We start from the raw sequence: 15,829 nt of genomic DNA, 5'->3' as shown, positions 1-15,829 counted from the left end.
TATTAGTGTCTAAATTACTAAAATTTGCTATTGTAAGCTATTTCTCGCACTTTGACAATTTACTCACTTTTCATGTCTGATCTCCCGATCTTGGCATATTCTATCGTACTGATAGTAAGTATCTCCAAATTTTTCTATTCGTTTTGCCAACGCTAATTACGTACTATTTCATCAATTTCACTTTATAAACATATTTATTTCGTATTCTATTCTATTCTATTTCGGCTCAAAACACTGGCGCAGAGTCGAAGCGTCGCGACGCGTCATGTTTTTCGCCTATAGCATATTCATCTATATATTCCAATTTTTAAGGTACAAATTTGTGTTTTGCAAATATGGAATCGAGTGTCGACGTCTGGTAGCATTCGAGCGGCTTCGCGCGTCACTTGGGCGCCGTGTGGCGTCAGACGCCGACCAAACTGTGATTCCAGCGCACTAATGCGAGTGTCGACGCGCGTCGCCTGGCGGTGGAGTTGAAAAACAGGATGCGACGCGACGCTTCGACTCTGCGCCAGTGTGAGTTCAGCCTAATAGCGGCCACTAGGCTTGGGCCAGTGTCACTTTCGATTAATGTTGTCAGTCCATCTATATATCTTGTCAATATTCTTCAATAACGTCAACGTTTCGGTAGCAGCAGTAAATCGTATTTAATATTTTTTAATATTTTGACATTGATTGACAGATATGTTACCCCTCTACAATCTATTCTTCCATAGATTCCTATAAATCATTCTTCCTTTGATATGCAATCTTAGCAGTAGAAGCGTTTCCGAGAAAACTTATAATGAGTGAGATGAACATGATATGATGATGATGATGAGGTCAGTAGTTTCACACTACAAGTTCTTCATACTGTTATTATTTATTATGAGAAATAAAGAAATATACGAAATATTACGTAGCATAGCAATATATATCGCATTATGCGTAGTCGGAATTCTAAGGTTATACAAACAAACGACCACGTGGAACATTTTCATAACAGTTGGCCCCTATGTAATGAGTGTGGTTTATATTACTTTAAAGGCTTCGTGTGGATGTACGCAATTCCTTTATTTGTAATTAAGGTAATGAGTCACATCCGCACACAAGTACACGTATAGCCGTGTGTTCGTTAACGCATTTTATTTAAATATATCACAATGAAATATTATTATTGCATGGGTGCTGAATAGAGTAATTTAAATCATTATTACGTATTCTAAATGTCACAGGCGTCGATTGTATATTATTGTCTGAATTTGATAAAGATGACAGGACAATTTGAATTACCATTTCGCAAGTAAGCGTCGTCTAATTAGTTAACGGTCTATCAAATTTTCTAATCTTGACGGACATAAAAAAGTAATCAATCATAGGGTTTTATTATTACCACATTATATAGAGATCTCTATATTTATATAGTTTCTTCAAAATTGAATCAGAAAGGTACAAATTTACAGTTGATCTGTCATAACGAATTTTTAAAACGTGAATAATTTATTAACATCTGACTGACTTACGCATTTTAAATGGTGAGCGACCTCCTCTAGTATTTAAAATTAAAAAAAACAAAATTCAATTATTCAAAGAGTACTTTGCATTAGAGGTAACTATCTAATCAAACAATTTGAAGTTTATTTCCTACGTAAGCAAATTACAGATGAAATCGACACACTCTACTAGTTTGTATGCGTTTGTAGGCAGATTAGAAGAATGAGTAAGAAATTCTAGGAGTTGGTGTTTATAAATAAACATTTACACTTTTACAATATTTATATCTAACATCACCATAGGTCGAGACAACGTGCAAGAGCTAAACGGGTAGCTAACTATCATGGTTTTTGGTGATCCAAGTAAGCAGCTTCAGTGTAAAGTTTTGTTTATTTTTAATATCAAGCGGAATCATATCGTAGAAACGTGTCATTGCCCTTTAAATGAACTATGTGTATACATGTAACTGCGTTTTGTAATGATTTGCAATACTTACTTTATTCATTAACGTGATCATAGTAGACAGAGCTCCCCTGACTTCATTTGTAGCGATTTCTCCTGTATACATAGGAGCGACAGTATACACGATGCCGTATCCGAGTCCAGAAAATATTCTGGATATGTAGAGGAAGAGCACTGATCTGGCCGTGATTATCAAAATCCATCCGATGATGAACGGGAGTGCGCCTAGAAGTAAGCTTGTTTTCCTCCCGAATTTGTCGGCCATGTATGCCGAAGGGACAGGCGTGAGCGCTGAGCACAAGATCATAATAGATGTTATCCATGATCCCTGGTCTTCTGTGATCGGGATTGGGCTGTCTACAGTCTTAAGTATTTCTAAACTTGGTGATGGCCAACCGTAGCAGGTTCCGGCGGTTGCAGTGATGAGCGTTGCTGTAATAGAAAAAATAAGCAGACATTTTTACGTGCTTATTGCTAAAAGAGGATAAATAAAAATTTTATTTTCAATAGTGAACTCAATTTCTAATGTTTTAGAAGCTAATTTTATAGTACCAGACAGCGCTATTCAATAAAACCTAAGCTTTCTGTATATATTAGTATCATGCCGAGAAATTCGTGGTTCTAATAGCGTTAAAACGTGTGTTAGTGCGTATGATGATCACGTAAGTTTTTATTAGTAGATATATTTCCTCTAATTGACGATTGCTTTATTACGTCGTCTGAAGTTCGGTGACTTCGTACTTGTATTAAAATTGTTTGTTGTGCATAGGTACATATTGTTATTACATTACATCCTGCGTGGAAAAAATAAGGATATGTTTACTGAGATAAAGGAGTTTACTTCCAGAATGTATATATATATATATATATATATATATAGTATTCAAGGATATGTCCGCGGATGTTCGGAAAATTACAATCCGTTTATCATTATCGTATCACATTGGACAGGTAGGAAGTATCTAGTAGGTAGATAAGTTAAGAAAGAGTCGTGTTTCTTGTTTACAATATGAATGTATTTGATATACTGCGTTTTGACGGCGATAGCCACCTATTTCGACCCTCTCTACGAGACACCTTGTATTCATGCCTGTGGAGAGAGTTAGTTATTTGAAGTTTAGCTCTGCTCTTAGGTTTAGTTATAGCACGTAATAATGAAAAATATATTAAAATTAAATGAATGAGCCTTTTTATGTTATTTAAATTCTTATAATTAAGTTTTTGAAAGACTATTCTTTATTACGAAAGTGAATCAGAATGTTTACATAAACCTTTCATCGAGTCATCTTACTTTGCTTATTTCTGCCGCCAAGCAGTAATGTCAGTATTACTGTGTTCCGGTTTTGAAGGGTAAGGGTACTGGTGAAATTACAGGCACATGGGACATGTCAACTTATGTATGTCTCAGGGTGACGGGCGCAGTGGCAGTGCCCCTCAGATCTTTGCGATTTAAAACTGTGAGGACACTGCAATTGTTATGGACAGGCGTGTAGCTTGCCATCAGGCGCACAACTTGTTCGTCCCTCACTTGATATTAAAAAAATATAAAAGTTACGTAATGAGACTTAAATGCCCTTTGATACTAGGTTTATATTATTATACTAATAGCCTTTTTTTTTTACAGGTTGAAGAGTGTAAGCCAAGATCGATGAGAATTTAAAAAAATATGAATAAAATCGACATTTCTATGTATGTACTACTTACCGATTTCACTACGAAAACAGCCGGAAAAAGCCTTACAAAATTATGGCATACATCTAGGTTAATCGCTAAGATTTGTGCATCTTCTAGGTCAATCTAAAAAATATAAAATTTTGTTTAAAAATGTTACAAAATTGACTGTTATCGTTTTTGCCTTGAACCCTTTGGATGAATAAGCAGCATTACTTTGGTAAGAATAATGAAGACTTCGAGGAAAACGGCTTCCGCGAACCCATTAGATATTTCCAAGGTTACTTAAGGTACAACCCTACACGTTTTGTTTGTGATTGGAAACGACGTTTTCGAATTAACTACCAATCAATGTAGTGAAACAAGATTGTAGCGATTGTGCAACCATGCTAGTTATCGTTCACAGCCTTATCGCCACTTATGGAAACTTCTTGCCCCTACTAGGTGACCGCTATTGAGGCAGTTTACTATGTTACTATTTACTTGTTGATATTATACATTAAACTTACAATGTATGAATCAGTAATATCGCTATCGGTGATATTCTTGATCGTAATATTGTATTTTATGAAAACCATGGAAATTATTAAAGGCTATTGATCTGCCCGTACTCTTGTACATTCGGATTAACGGATGTTTAACAACAAGTTTTAAACCATATTTATCTTGTGGCACGGTATTTTAATGGTTGTACTTTCATTGATATCGCTTCATCGAGAAGAAGGTTTTTGGGAGAAATCATTGAATTTAATTTTCCACTTTTAACTTAATTTTATTCGACAATACATTTTTGATAACATGGCAAAATTGAAAACGAATTTGACCATTATCGTCTCCTCAGTAATAGTCATCATCTAAATGGGACAAGGGGTTCATTGACCTGGCATCATTTAATTTGGATGTATGTTAATCACTAAACGTACAGGGTGTAAAATTTGCGACTTAAGAAGTGACATTATCTGTCATGTAACAGGCACATTTTGTTGTGAAGATAGCAATTCTTATTCATGCTTTTAAAATATATTGCTCTGATTGACAACAATGCAATGATGTATTTTTTGAGCGAATTTCGCACTTAGTTAATGACATTGACGTATATTTACTATATTATTAGTTATAAAAGCTAGTTTATATACCCTGTATAAAGGTATTAAACGACTATAAATGTATAAAGTACGTAATTCATACATATCGATTCGGGGACGTTCACCGAATGCCAGTTGGCACGAACAGCGTCCCGTAAATTTATATAGTAGATATGGATGCTACATTTGTCATTCTGCTCACGTTTCTGTGTATTAACCAAGTGTGTAAACATAATTATATTATTATTGCACGTTTTGCCGCGTCGGCAAACGACGAAGTTATTTTGATTTCTGTGAATACCAAGGTTGAAGTTGCTATATTTCAACGTAATATGGCAAAACAGAGTAGAATTTGCATTTTCATTTGCATATTGAATTTGTTGATATCATTTTTTTTTGACATACAGATCATTAACGACTATCTATTTATTAAATTCATGAACAACGCGACTCAGTTTACTATAACTTTTGCACGAAGGATTTTATTTGATAAGATCAGATGAAATTGCTATGTTACGTTTCTCATAAATGGCTGATAATATTTATGGCATTAATTGCCGTGAAAGACAAATTATGCCACCGCCCACCGGACCCATGACGTCACATCGGACGCAGAGGCCAGTCTGGATGGAGAGACGCCAATCTCGAGAAGACACAGGTTTTTGGTCCGGAATGGAATTGAATCGTTTACCAATAATATAACACTAATTTTCTGAACACAAGAACGTAGATAATTATCATTAATTACAGGTAAAACGTTCACGTTCTACTATTGATCTACGTGACTTATAATTTTCCCGATATTTCGAAACGGTTACAAACTCCATGATCAAGGGATGACTGGCCAGCGGCAGTTGACAGCTTTAAGATCAAACAGTCTGTCTACCCTTTTTCAATGTCGACGTCTACCCTCATCTCGATTTCTTGCGGCGTTACCATTGTCACTTACTTTCTTTCGAGAAACCACATACCGTATCCATACGTGAAACGGAAGTCGAATCTTTTTTGCTTTTATTATAGCTGGGGTTACGCACTAACTACCGGATTAAAAGCATCGGTTACTTTAAACCCGTGTTCACCTTTAAAAATTTGACACTTCTGACTACGTAGTGACGTTCCGACGATATTACTTGGGGGCTATCATCTCGATCCAATGGGTTGTCTCACTTTGTTTCAGGGTGTTGGGCTAGAGCTGATTTGTTTGGTCTGTCCAGCGTGTGTTTTTTTCTGAATCGTTGTTTAGAAGAGTAAACAACTAATTTGACTAGCAACTAACTTGTGCTTACGCTTATTTGGTACTTGGCTTTGGAATTTTTAGTTTTTTTTATTATACCAAGTAACGGGATGAACAAGTCGTGTGCCAGTGGTAAGCGACACGCCTATCCATAAAGAGTTATAGTGCAACTCAAAATTTTTTATCGGGAAGATCTGTAGGACACTGCTCCGGTCAAACTGAGCCACAAAGTTGTCAAGTCCCATGTGCCTGTAGTTTAACCAACACCCTTAAAAATCGGAACATAATAATGCTCACATTACTGCTTGGCAGCAGAAATAGGTGTGGTGACAGTACTTCCCGGTACTAACTCTTTTAAAAGGAACTCTACATTTACTAAAAGTATTCCACATCGTATACGCATTACAACCAGTACAGAAGTATTTTTTTATACACAACTTTAATTTCAATCATTTATAGCATTGATTGTCTTACATAGTGCAAATGAAAATAAGCCACTATAATACAACGGTGCTCCACATATAGAGAATCAGGAAACTAAACCCCATGAAAAGATGTAATTAAATGCTTTCGTGTGTAGTACATGAAAAACACGTACTTAAAATATGACAGATATATGGGCATGCATATGGGCGTGTATGTGTGAGTGACCCGCAAGCGAGGTCGACGCGACGCGGCGCAACGCGGAGCCCCCCAGCCCGGGGGCCGGGAGGGGTCTGACGCAAGCGCCACCTTGTGTAGAACAGTAAAGAATCATTCTCAGTCACAGTTGGAAATGTTAATTAATTTTGTATTATATTGTAATACTCTGTGTTGTATACGAATTATGAAAAAGATAATAAAACGCAATTAAACGTACTTTCTTGCTTGCTAGTATGCTTTTATTTAATTATTTATTGATAGGAAATGTTTACAATATATACACAATTTATCTTAGGATTTTGTTTGACCTTTGCTATTACAACGACGCATTTGGCCGTAAGGGAAAATGATTCGTGAATTTATGTTAGTTAGTTGAAAAACTGAATTTTATATACCTAAGTAATATACATTAAGATCTACAAGTACCATGTACTAAGTTGTAGGGTATTATACTCAAATATAATGCCAAAAAGTCTAAGACGGAATCTTGGAAGTCTTTATCAGACTATAATAGTAAAATATGAGAGTGAAGAATTATAAAATATAATAAATGACAACAAGTAGTGAGTAAATAAAACACAGGAATTTTGAAAAAACCGACAATTTCTGTTTTGAAAATTGATGACTTAATTATGTTAACTTCAATTTTCAATACGATATTTTTGCAGTATGTTTAATTCAACAAAATACAATAAAAGATCATGAACCGAGAAAAAAGTCATAAAAAATTACATAATAAAAATGCTAGAGATATGTCAAGAACTAAAAATTTTAACATAAATGAGATTGAGTTTTTATGAGGCGTTTTGCCAGACGACTAAAAAGAAACTGGCATTTTGGCAAGTGTAAAAGGAAAGAAAGTTAGAGGGTCGCATGCTATATTTATTTTGATTTTACGTTGTGATATAAACAACTGCACATAGAAACCATTTCCCAAAAAACAAACTAAATAGGAAAGAAACTAAATAAGAAGTCTAACAATTTAAACACGTTCTGGCAGTTTGTAATAAACTAATAACAAATCAAAATGTAGCGGCCTTATAAATTATTTAAATGAGAACGGAGCGTGTATGAGAAGCAAAATAATTTGACATACATTTTGGAATTACTTATGCCGAAATAAGACTTTGTTTAAAGACATATTTGTACAGATTGTCTACGACTGACTAGAGTTTTAATGGTGGTTTACTGATACGTACTGATAATAATATTCGACTTAGTCGTTAACCAAGATCTATTATTACAACTTGATAAAAGTTTCCGTTCAGTCTATAAGTACTCTTTTAGTATATTTTTTGTAAAGGCATCGAATTATAAAAGTATTTTGTTGATTACACCATCTTTTCGTGGAAAAGATCGATTGTGCATAATAATATGGTGTATGTGAATATAAGTAGAGAATTACATGCGATAATGAAATATTACATGGTGTGTATGAAGGATATGACTGTGTGTGTATGAATGTAGAGTTGAATATCTATTCGTTGAGGTTAAAAATAACTTGCGTGCACGTGATTCCAGCACACGTGGTACTCGCGCTACCGAATCTACCATTTGACACTTTTTCTTTGAATATTCAGGTTCCTATTATTTTACAACTATTACACTTGTTCTCGTTGAAGTGTTTCTTCCTTTTAACTTGTTGCTAGTTTTTTCATCAGCGCTTGCGGTTGTAAAAAACACATTGCTTGCGTTTGAGATAAAAGATAAAAGCCTGTGACTACAATGTAGAATCAGGAGCGACCTACAATTTACGTTTCTTTTAAAAATTTGTTGTACACAGAGCAGAACAGGCAATCTTAGCCTGCATATATTAAAGGTTATGTTATAAGTTACATATTTTATAGGATTAGGAATGTTCAATTTTCGGAGCTCCAATTGAATGTGGTTGATTTTGCCGAAATAAATTGTTTAAATTCAGTTTTAAAAATAAATTCGATATGCAAAAGGCTGGAATATATTTCTAAGCTTTTAAATGTTTCCAGCTAAATGCATACATTTTACTTCTTTTCATTCGTGTAAGGGGTTGAAGAAACTGAATATTTGTACAATAGAACCTATTTCATGGGAAAATAGTTATAGGACATTATGTAAAGTATTTTTGCCCAAAATACTAAGACACGAAAGAGGCACGAATTGGCAGACTGTAGTATATGCTTATCAGTTATTATATAACCGTAACCTTACTTAAGTAAAAAATGACATTAAATATTAAAATTATTCATACGTTTAATTTAGTGAAGCATTGCAGCTATATGTATTTATATGAACGCTTGCCCCAATATAAAAGACTAGCGTTAGCTAGGATTTTATGTTTTTGTTTTACGATTGCGGTTAGGAAAAATTCAGATGAAAAGTACCTCTAAACACGCGCATTGTTGTCACGTTATTTTGCCTGGGGAAACTTAAAACGTGAGCCACATAGGTGACTTGTTAATTTAAAGTTATTTTTTATTTCACAGTTTAAAAGAAATTCCAAAGTAAATTACTGGAACTATCGTTTCGTTTTGCGAATTTCCTGTTATATGCATATATGACTCTCGACGAATTCTCTTGAATCGATTTCACAACATAACGTCTGAGCTTATAGAGATATTTCCGTGATCCAAATAGATAAAAATGATAAGCTTGATATGAAAAATAACCTACATTGGTATTTGTGCGTTCAATTTCTTCTACTGTTAAAATAAAAATAATAGTATTACTCATTCGTAACAGTAACATGAAGCCATTAAAATTGTTATAGTTGACTATAAGAGTACATTATAGAGATTACAATATGGGCGTTGAACCGCAAATATCATTACCTTAAACCATCAACTTGAAGGCTGTTATAAAATAAACGTTGTATGTTACGATTAGCTTCTCATACAATTGTGTACTAAAAATTTTAATCATAATATTACCTTAGTCGAGATGCTTAATATTTTCCACTTTAACTCGACTTTATAAAAAGGGAGCTTATTTGGAGACAACATCTTATGAAAATGGAAATAAAATCCTACAAGTCGAATAACTTACAATTGGAAACTTGTTATTGTTGAGTTTATAAGAACTAACATACGTGCCAGACATCCACATCAATTGCCTGGTTTCAAACTAAGGAATTCCCTGTGCTATGAGTAATGGAACAATGGAATTCACTCTGGGGCACTTTCCAGAACACCAAATCAGAACCAGTTTAGAAAAATTTCCCAAATGTATCGTACCGGGATTCGAACCCGAGACCTCCGCATCCAATACCCACAATGCAATCCCTAACGGATCTACAAAGGATCAGCCACTGAGGTCGTCAAATAAATAAATAAACAGAAATGTTAAGGCCCGGCGCCCACTGACGGGATTTCTCAGCAGGGAATCCTTCGGCAGCACTACTACTATCCCTAGATTCGACGCGGTATCCTTAAACATGCCTATAATAAGCGTCCTTAATGGTGGATGTATAAATGGCAATATTTTGCCGCATGCTACATTTGTTTTGATTTTACATTGTGATATAAACAACTGCACATAGACACCATTTCGTAGAAAAACAAAGTAAGTACGTCTGTATGAATCGTAGAAGTTGAGTTGACCAATCAGGAGCTGCGACAACAGCATGACATGCCGACGCATTCCGTCGCGACATCGCGTGTTCGCGCTGCAAGCATGACACGATCTCTACGCGAGAATAGCAGTATCTTCTTCTAGCAGTATATCGCTTTATGTCACTCTCTCCTGCTCTCACCCCGCCGCAAAGACGCACTCGGCCTTTGCAGCCTTTGCTTTTATAGCTACTTTATAGTCAGACTTGAAGTGCAAAGAGCACGTATATGTAGTGTAGTTTAAATATATAATACAGGTTTTTTTCAAAGGCGGTGGTAGCGCCTCCTGGACAGCATCAACGCTCCCCAATTGCTACCGAGGCCCTTATCACCCCCCTAGAACTAGTAGTAGGGACCAGTGTGGGTAACTATGATCTTAGGAGTCAATATTAGCACCGGCATTTCAGTGTTTACAAACTCCTTTCCAGCTTTTATAAAAAAGAAATAATAATGAAAAGAAATTTTCTTTTCTTTCATACCTAAAAGTTACAAAGTTCATTTAGAACTCTACAGGTAAAAGATCAACAAAACTATGCCATTGTCATGGTCTGTTCATTACTGTGAATTCTTCTAAGTAGAATACTGTCATATTGTTTATAAACACCCGTAGTGCTCTCTCTTCGCACTCGAGCGCATCGATGAAAATCCACTGTAAACTATAATGTCATTCACACTCAACATTTACAGCTTTAATGCGACTACGAACAATAATTACACGGCTATAAGGGAGGCTGAATGAGAGTTTACTGAGAATTGTAAAGGCATAGGAAAGTTGGTCATTTCACGTTATTATACCTATAAAAAAATCATTGTAATTGTTTTTACAAAACTATGCAATGTGAAAACCCAGATATTATGTGACAAAGCACCGAGATGTATTATATCAGTAAAATTTTAGCGTACGCACTAATTGTATATTACTACTTTATTAAACACAGTATCTGCAGCATTTTTTTGGAATTGCTTCAATTTAAGTAAATGTTTCTTCGATAATTCTTAATTTGTATTCTGTGGTTGTTATCTTATAGCTTTTTTAAGAAAATTTATTACATAGATAATGCAGCCATCAGGCTTAGAACTGAGGGTGAGTTTACGCAATGTATTGTAAGCTACATACAAATGTAAAATGCAGAGTCGCCAACTATTAAGAAAGAAGACAGAAATGACATTAAATCATAGACAATGGTGATAAATTATAGTTTAAATTAAATTCGTAGAATTAATGTATATTACTCATCAACTCATCATCATTATTATTATTATACTGTACAATGTTATATAAAGAATTGAAAACACTGCGTTGTCACATTGTTTGATATTGTGCAAACACTGTCCACATCCGTGTGCTTTGTTAAATGTAGTAGATCAACTACCTGTACAGATTTTTTAAATGACCTTTGATAAAAATTTACCTAGCTTGCTGAATATTTCCACGGTTTATGTTGCGATGTTCACGGTATTAATTGTAGTAATTACTACTATTAAGTTAAATTAATATTTAAAATCAAAGATGCATAAATTACAAAAAATTGTCATTAAATAACATTGATGAAAAAAATTTAGATTTGTTAATCATAAAATGGGTTGGCGATGATGATGATGATGAATCATATTATTATTTGTTTTTTCACAGGCAATATTTGACTATGTTCATAACATATTGTGCTAGTTATGAGTAAGTAGAGGCCATTTTGCAAAAGCCGGTGATGTCATGATAAGCCTGGAATTCCAAGCTTGTGCAAATGATTTATTCGAGGTTATACGTCATTAAACTATACAAGTTTTACAATTTCATATATTTTTATTGATTGCGCTATATTTTTAACCGATTTAAAAAAGGAGGTGGTTCTCAATTTTTTTTGTGTGTATGTTACCCAATTACTCTGATATTTGTGTACCGATTTCGATGGTTCTTTTTTTGTTGGAAAGGGTAGTGGTCCCATTCAAATTTGATGAAAATATTCTACCTCTAAGTGTGGCAAATTAGGGGATGAATCCGCTTTATTAGATTTCACCCACTTTTCGTTAACCGATTTCAATAAAACTTGGCAAATAGAGTACTTTTTTTAATGATAGCAAGCGACGCGTCGAACAAGTCATCCGCCTGGTGGTAAACGATGACAATTGCTGTGCCACTCAGCGCTTTAAATCGCATAGATCTGAGGGGCATTGCCAGTGCGGCCGTCACCCTGACATAAGCTGACAAGTCCCATGTGCCTGTAATTTCACCAGCACCCTTAACCCTTCAATATCGGAACGTAGTAATGCTCACATTACTGCTAGGCGGTAGAAACATGTAAGGTGGCAAGTATTTCCCTGGACGAACTCTTTCACAAGGAGCTCTGCGAGTACGGCTACTAAATTCCAAGCAAACTTTACAAATTTTGGAGGTCGGTTTTTTTAAAGTTATAAATATTGTGTGTTGTCAATGGATTTTATTATTTTTTAATTACATACGTTCGTAACGGTTTAACCGGCACTTATTAGTTTGGTTCGATAATTTAATTCTCGTCAATTGAGGAAAACACCATTATTACGTTGGAGGCTTGTTTACGTTAGGGGTATATACTTGTAATGTACCAAGGTATGATATGACCATGGCAACTGACTAGATCTTTATTGAAAATACGCGAAATAATAACGCCTACTAACGAAGCATATAATGTTATAAGTATATAAATTTGTAATTACTTTGATATGATTACATTTCAATGTGTGGGTTATCGCTAAACTACTGTTAAAATTGAAAATAAAGTTATGCATGTACGGATGAAGTTACAAATAATTTTGACGGCCTCGGTTGGTCGAGTCGTTTGCCCACCGGTTTTCATGGTGTCGCTATCTCTGAGGTCCCGGGTTCGATTCCCGACCGGGTCAGTGCAGAAACTAATTTTTCTATATTGTCTCGGGTCTGGGCGTTTGTGGTACCGTCATTGTTTCCGATTTCCATAACACAAGTGCTTTAATTCCTTACTTTGGGATCATTTAAAAAAAAAGATGCTGTTGTTTATTCGTTTAGAAATGGTAAAAGGATAAAGGTTTGCTTTTAAATTTTGTACCATCGATTCCTGACATATTACTATAAATAAATTGGAATTTTGAAATACCAAATTTTGTACACTACCCGGTAAATATAAAAAAAATTAAAGAAGCAGATTTAAAACTTATTGTTGTGGAATAAAGTTCACATCTTGTTCATATTTGGGTATGTGTATACCTGGACTTTGAACTTCCAGGAATCATTGGGTTTAACCAGCGCCTGCTTTGCCTTAAGGAAAAAAAGGCGCCAGACTCTGCTATAAAAAAACTTCCGTATATTAGTTGTTGTAACATTCTTAATTAATGTGATCTTCCATCCAATTGCTAGTCTATTGTAAGAGCATTCCGATCTTAATTTTTTCGACCTTCAACTGTTCATATTATATTGAAATTGATACTAATAAAAATAAGGCACGTATTTAAATGATCATTTTAAATTTGCAAAAGCAGCAGGTAAAAAAAATCTAAACGGCCAGTTTTTTTAATGATTGATCCTTTTTCTCTGAGACATAACATAAATTAAATCAATGGATATTTTAATTTGATCTGATCTATGCATAAAATGTTTGATTTGTATAAATTTATTTAAAATATATGTATGTATAGGCATTAAAAATAAAATTTAGGTACCTATTTTTTAAATTCGTATTACTAAAATACTTTTTGGTAATTTTTGCTTTTTATTTTAGTAATGTTTTATAACTTTTTGTATTTTTGAAATGGATGGAAGCAGCTGCGCGTTAGGGACGCCGTGTGTCACTTGGATTCGTGACGGGTTAATATTAACTATTTCTGTTTACTGTTTTATGATTCAAATATTTTATAATTGATAATTTGCTTAATAATATCGCCAATTTACAGGCAATATTGAAGTGAAGTGATATAATTTTGAAGTGATCACGTTTTGTAAGTGCTCTGTAATATAACATCTAGTTTTAATATAAGTTATATTGTATACGTTCCTGTGTTTAATGTAGATATAAAACATGGACAGCACTACCATTTGAATTTAAAAAAGTACATTTTCTTAAAAAGAACATGAAATCCATTGAGTTTTTACTTCATATAATATATATTAAAAATACTTCAAAGTATATAACGTGTTATGTCGATCGACATACGTATGTAGTAATATTAGTCTTATTAAAATTAGCAGCGTGTGAAAGCGACTTTCACAAGAATTTATGTCTGGTTATGCCAAAGTAAATACGCATAATTCATGTCTTTTCATATATTTGTATAAGCGTACAGTAGATTACATTTGTTATAATTTCTAAAGTAGTGGATTCAAAAGTAAGACACATGTAAATAACATGTGCTCTTTTGATAACCTTTTGCAACTGAATTTAGATAGGCATTTAGTTGAATTCAGATGTCCTCTATCCTGGTAAACAAAATCGACAGGCGAGTATTAATCGAGGTTATGTGATTTTGTCATGTATACACAAAGAAATTGAACTTTAAAATTAACTATTTTAGATACAATATTATTAAGCAAAGGTTGTATATTATGTATAAAAGTAATATTGATGTAAATAATGTTAGATTCATTGGTGGCTATCGCGTGAAATTTGTTGTAGGCAATAACTGATGAGAGGCCACAAAACGATACGAAGCGACAGCGGAATGATTGAAAGCCGAGAAGTGTGCTGTGTCTGACTGAGAATGCTCGGAATTCAGCGTTATACCATATTTACGACGTATTATTACTACGTTAATTAGTAATTGTGTCCAGACAATGAGCAAAAGCGGAAAATAGAAACAGCTAATGAGGTTAACGCATGGTGTGATAGAGAGGTTAGAAAATGAACTTACCGCATAGTGCTGTTCCATATTCCTTCCAATGTGAACGAGTTTTGGCTGTCATCGTAACTGATTCTAATTTAAAACTTTCAGACTAATTTTCAATTACTGGGCGTTTTGGAATGAGATTATCTTGAGCACTGATATGTTAATTATAAAAATATATACTAAGTACTATAATTCGAATCCATTATAGATAAATATTAAATAATATTAACAATATCGGAAAACTAACTAAATATCACAATATAATATATTCGATCTAAAATTAAAAAGGTTTGATAAACAAAACGTTATAACCGATTAGGCTTCATTTTGAAAGATTTATGTGTTGTTGGCTTGCAGGCTCATGATGCGAAAAGTAAACACGAGGAGAGTCGTGGCGACGCGAGTGTGGCGACTGAGCGACTGAACGAGTCGACGGCGAACGATGACGAACGAAGTGATTGCAACACACAGAGTGGAATGGAATGAAGCAAATCGGCGCAGGCGCACGCTTTTGCTTCTTGTTTATCACTTTTAAGTCTTGCGATAAGAAGAACGATAACAAGGTTCGAGCTTGAATATGTCGTGGACTCGTGGCCATAGAGTCGTGGCGAACGGTTATACCATGCTGGTCCGCCGGGACCCGGGTGAAATATTTGTATGGCCAACATTTATGTTTAGATAATTTGTGGTTATGTATGCGTGTATCCATGGCATCCGCGATACAGGGTTTCCCTAGTACGGGGCTATGAGTGAGTGCGTTATTATCATGTTACATGCGGGCTGTATCAACAGCGAGTGGTCACAGTGACTGTACGAAAGTATCTGTGATCGATCAGATACGTACAGTG

General features: G+C 34.6%; 1 protein-coding gene across 2 annotated transcripts in view; it reads right to left on the bottom strand.

Annotated features, from left to right (window-relative positions):
• The window catches only part of LOC113229964 (facilitated trehalose transporter Tret1-like), a 19,432-nt gene extending 4,014 nt beyond the window's left edge, over positions 1-15,418 (bottom strand). Inside the window, exons 1-3 of one of the 2 annotated variants that reach the window (XM_026463661.1) lie at positions 15,006-15,418; positions 3,640-3,732; positions 1,970-2,367 (exon numbers count right to left, since the gene is read on the bottom strand). In XM_026463661.1, the coding sequence (XP_026319446.1) occupies positions 1,970-2,242 (273 nt within the window). In that variant the 5' untranslated portion in view covers positions 2,243-2,367; positions 3,640-3,732; positions 15,006-15,418. The remainder of the gene's footprint in view (positions 1-1,969; positions 2,368-3,639; positions 3,733-15,005) is intronic. The other variant, XM_026463660.1, reaches the window with a different exon arrangement.
• Between the last annotated feature and the right edge of the window lie 411 nt (positions 15,419-15,829).

This window comes from Hyposmocoma kahamanoa, unplaced genomic scaffold, assembly GCF_003589595.1.
Source record: "Hyposmocoma kahamanoa isolate Upper Pololo Valley unplaced genomic scaffold, ASM358959v1 63, whole genome shotgun sequence".
Lineage (NCBI taxonomy): Eukaryota > Metazoa > Arthropoda > Insecta > Lepidoptera > Cosmopterigidae > Hyposmocoma > Hyposmocoma kahamanoa.
The sequence above is the reverse complement of the archived record's forward strand: the minus strand, read 5'-3'. Positions and strand labels throughout refer to the sequence as shown.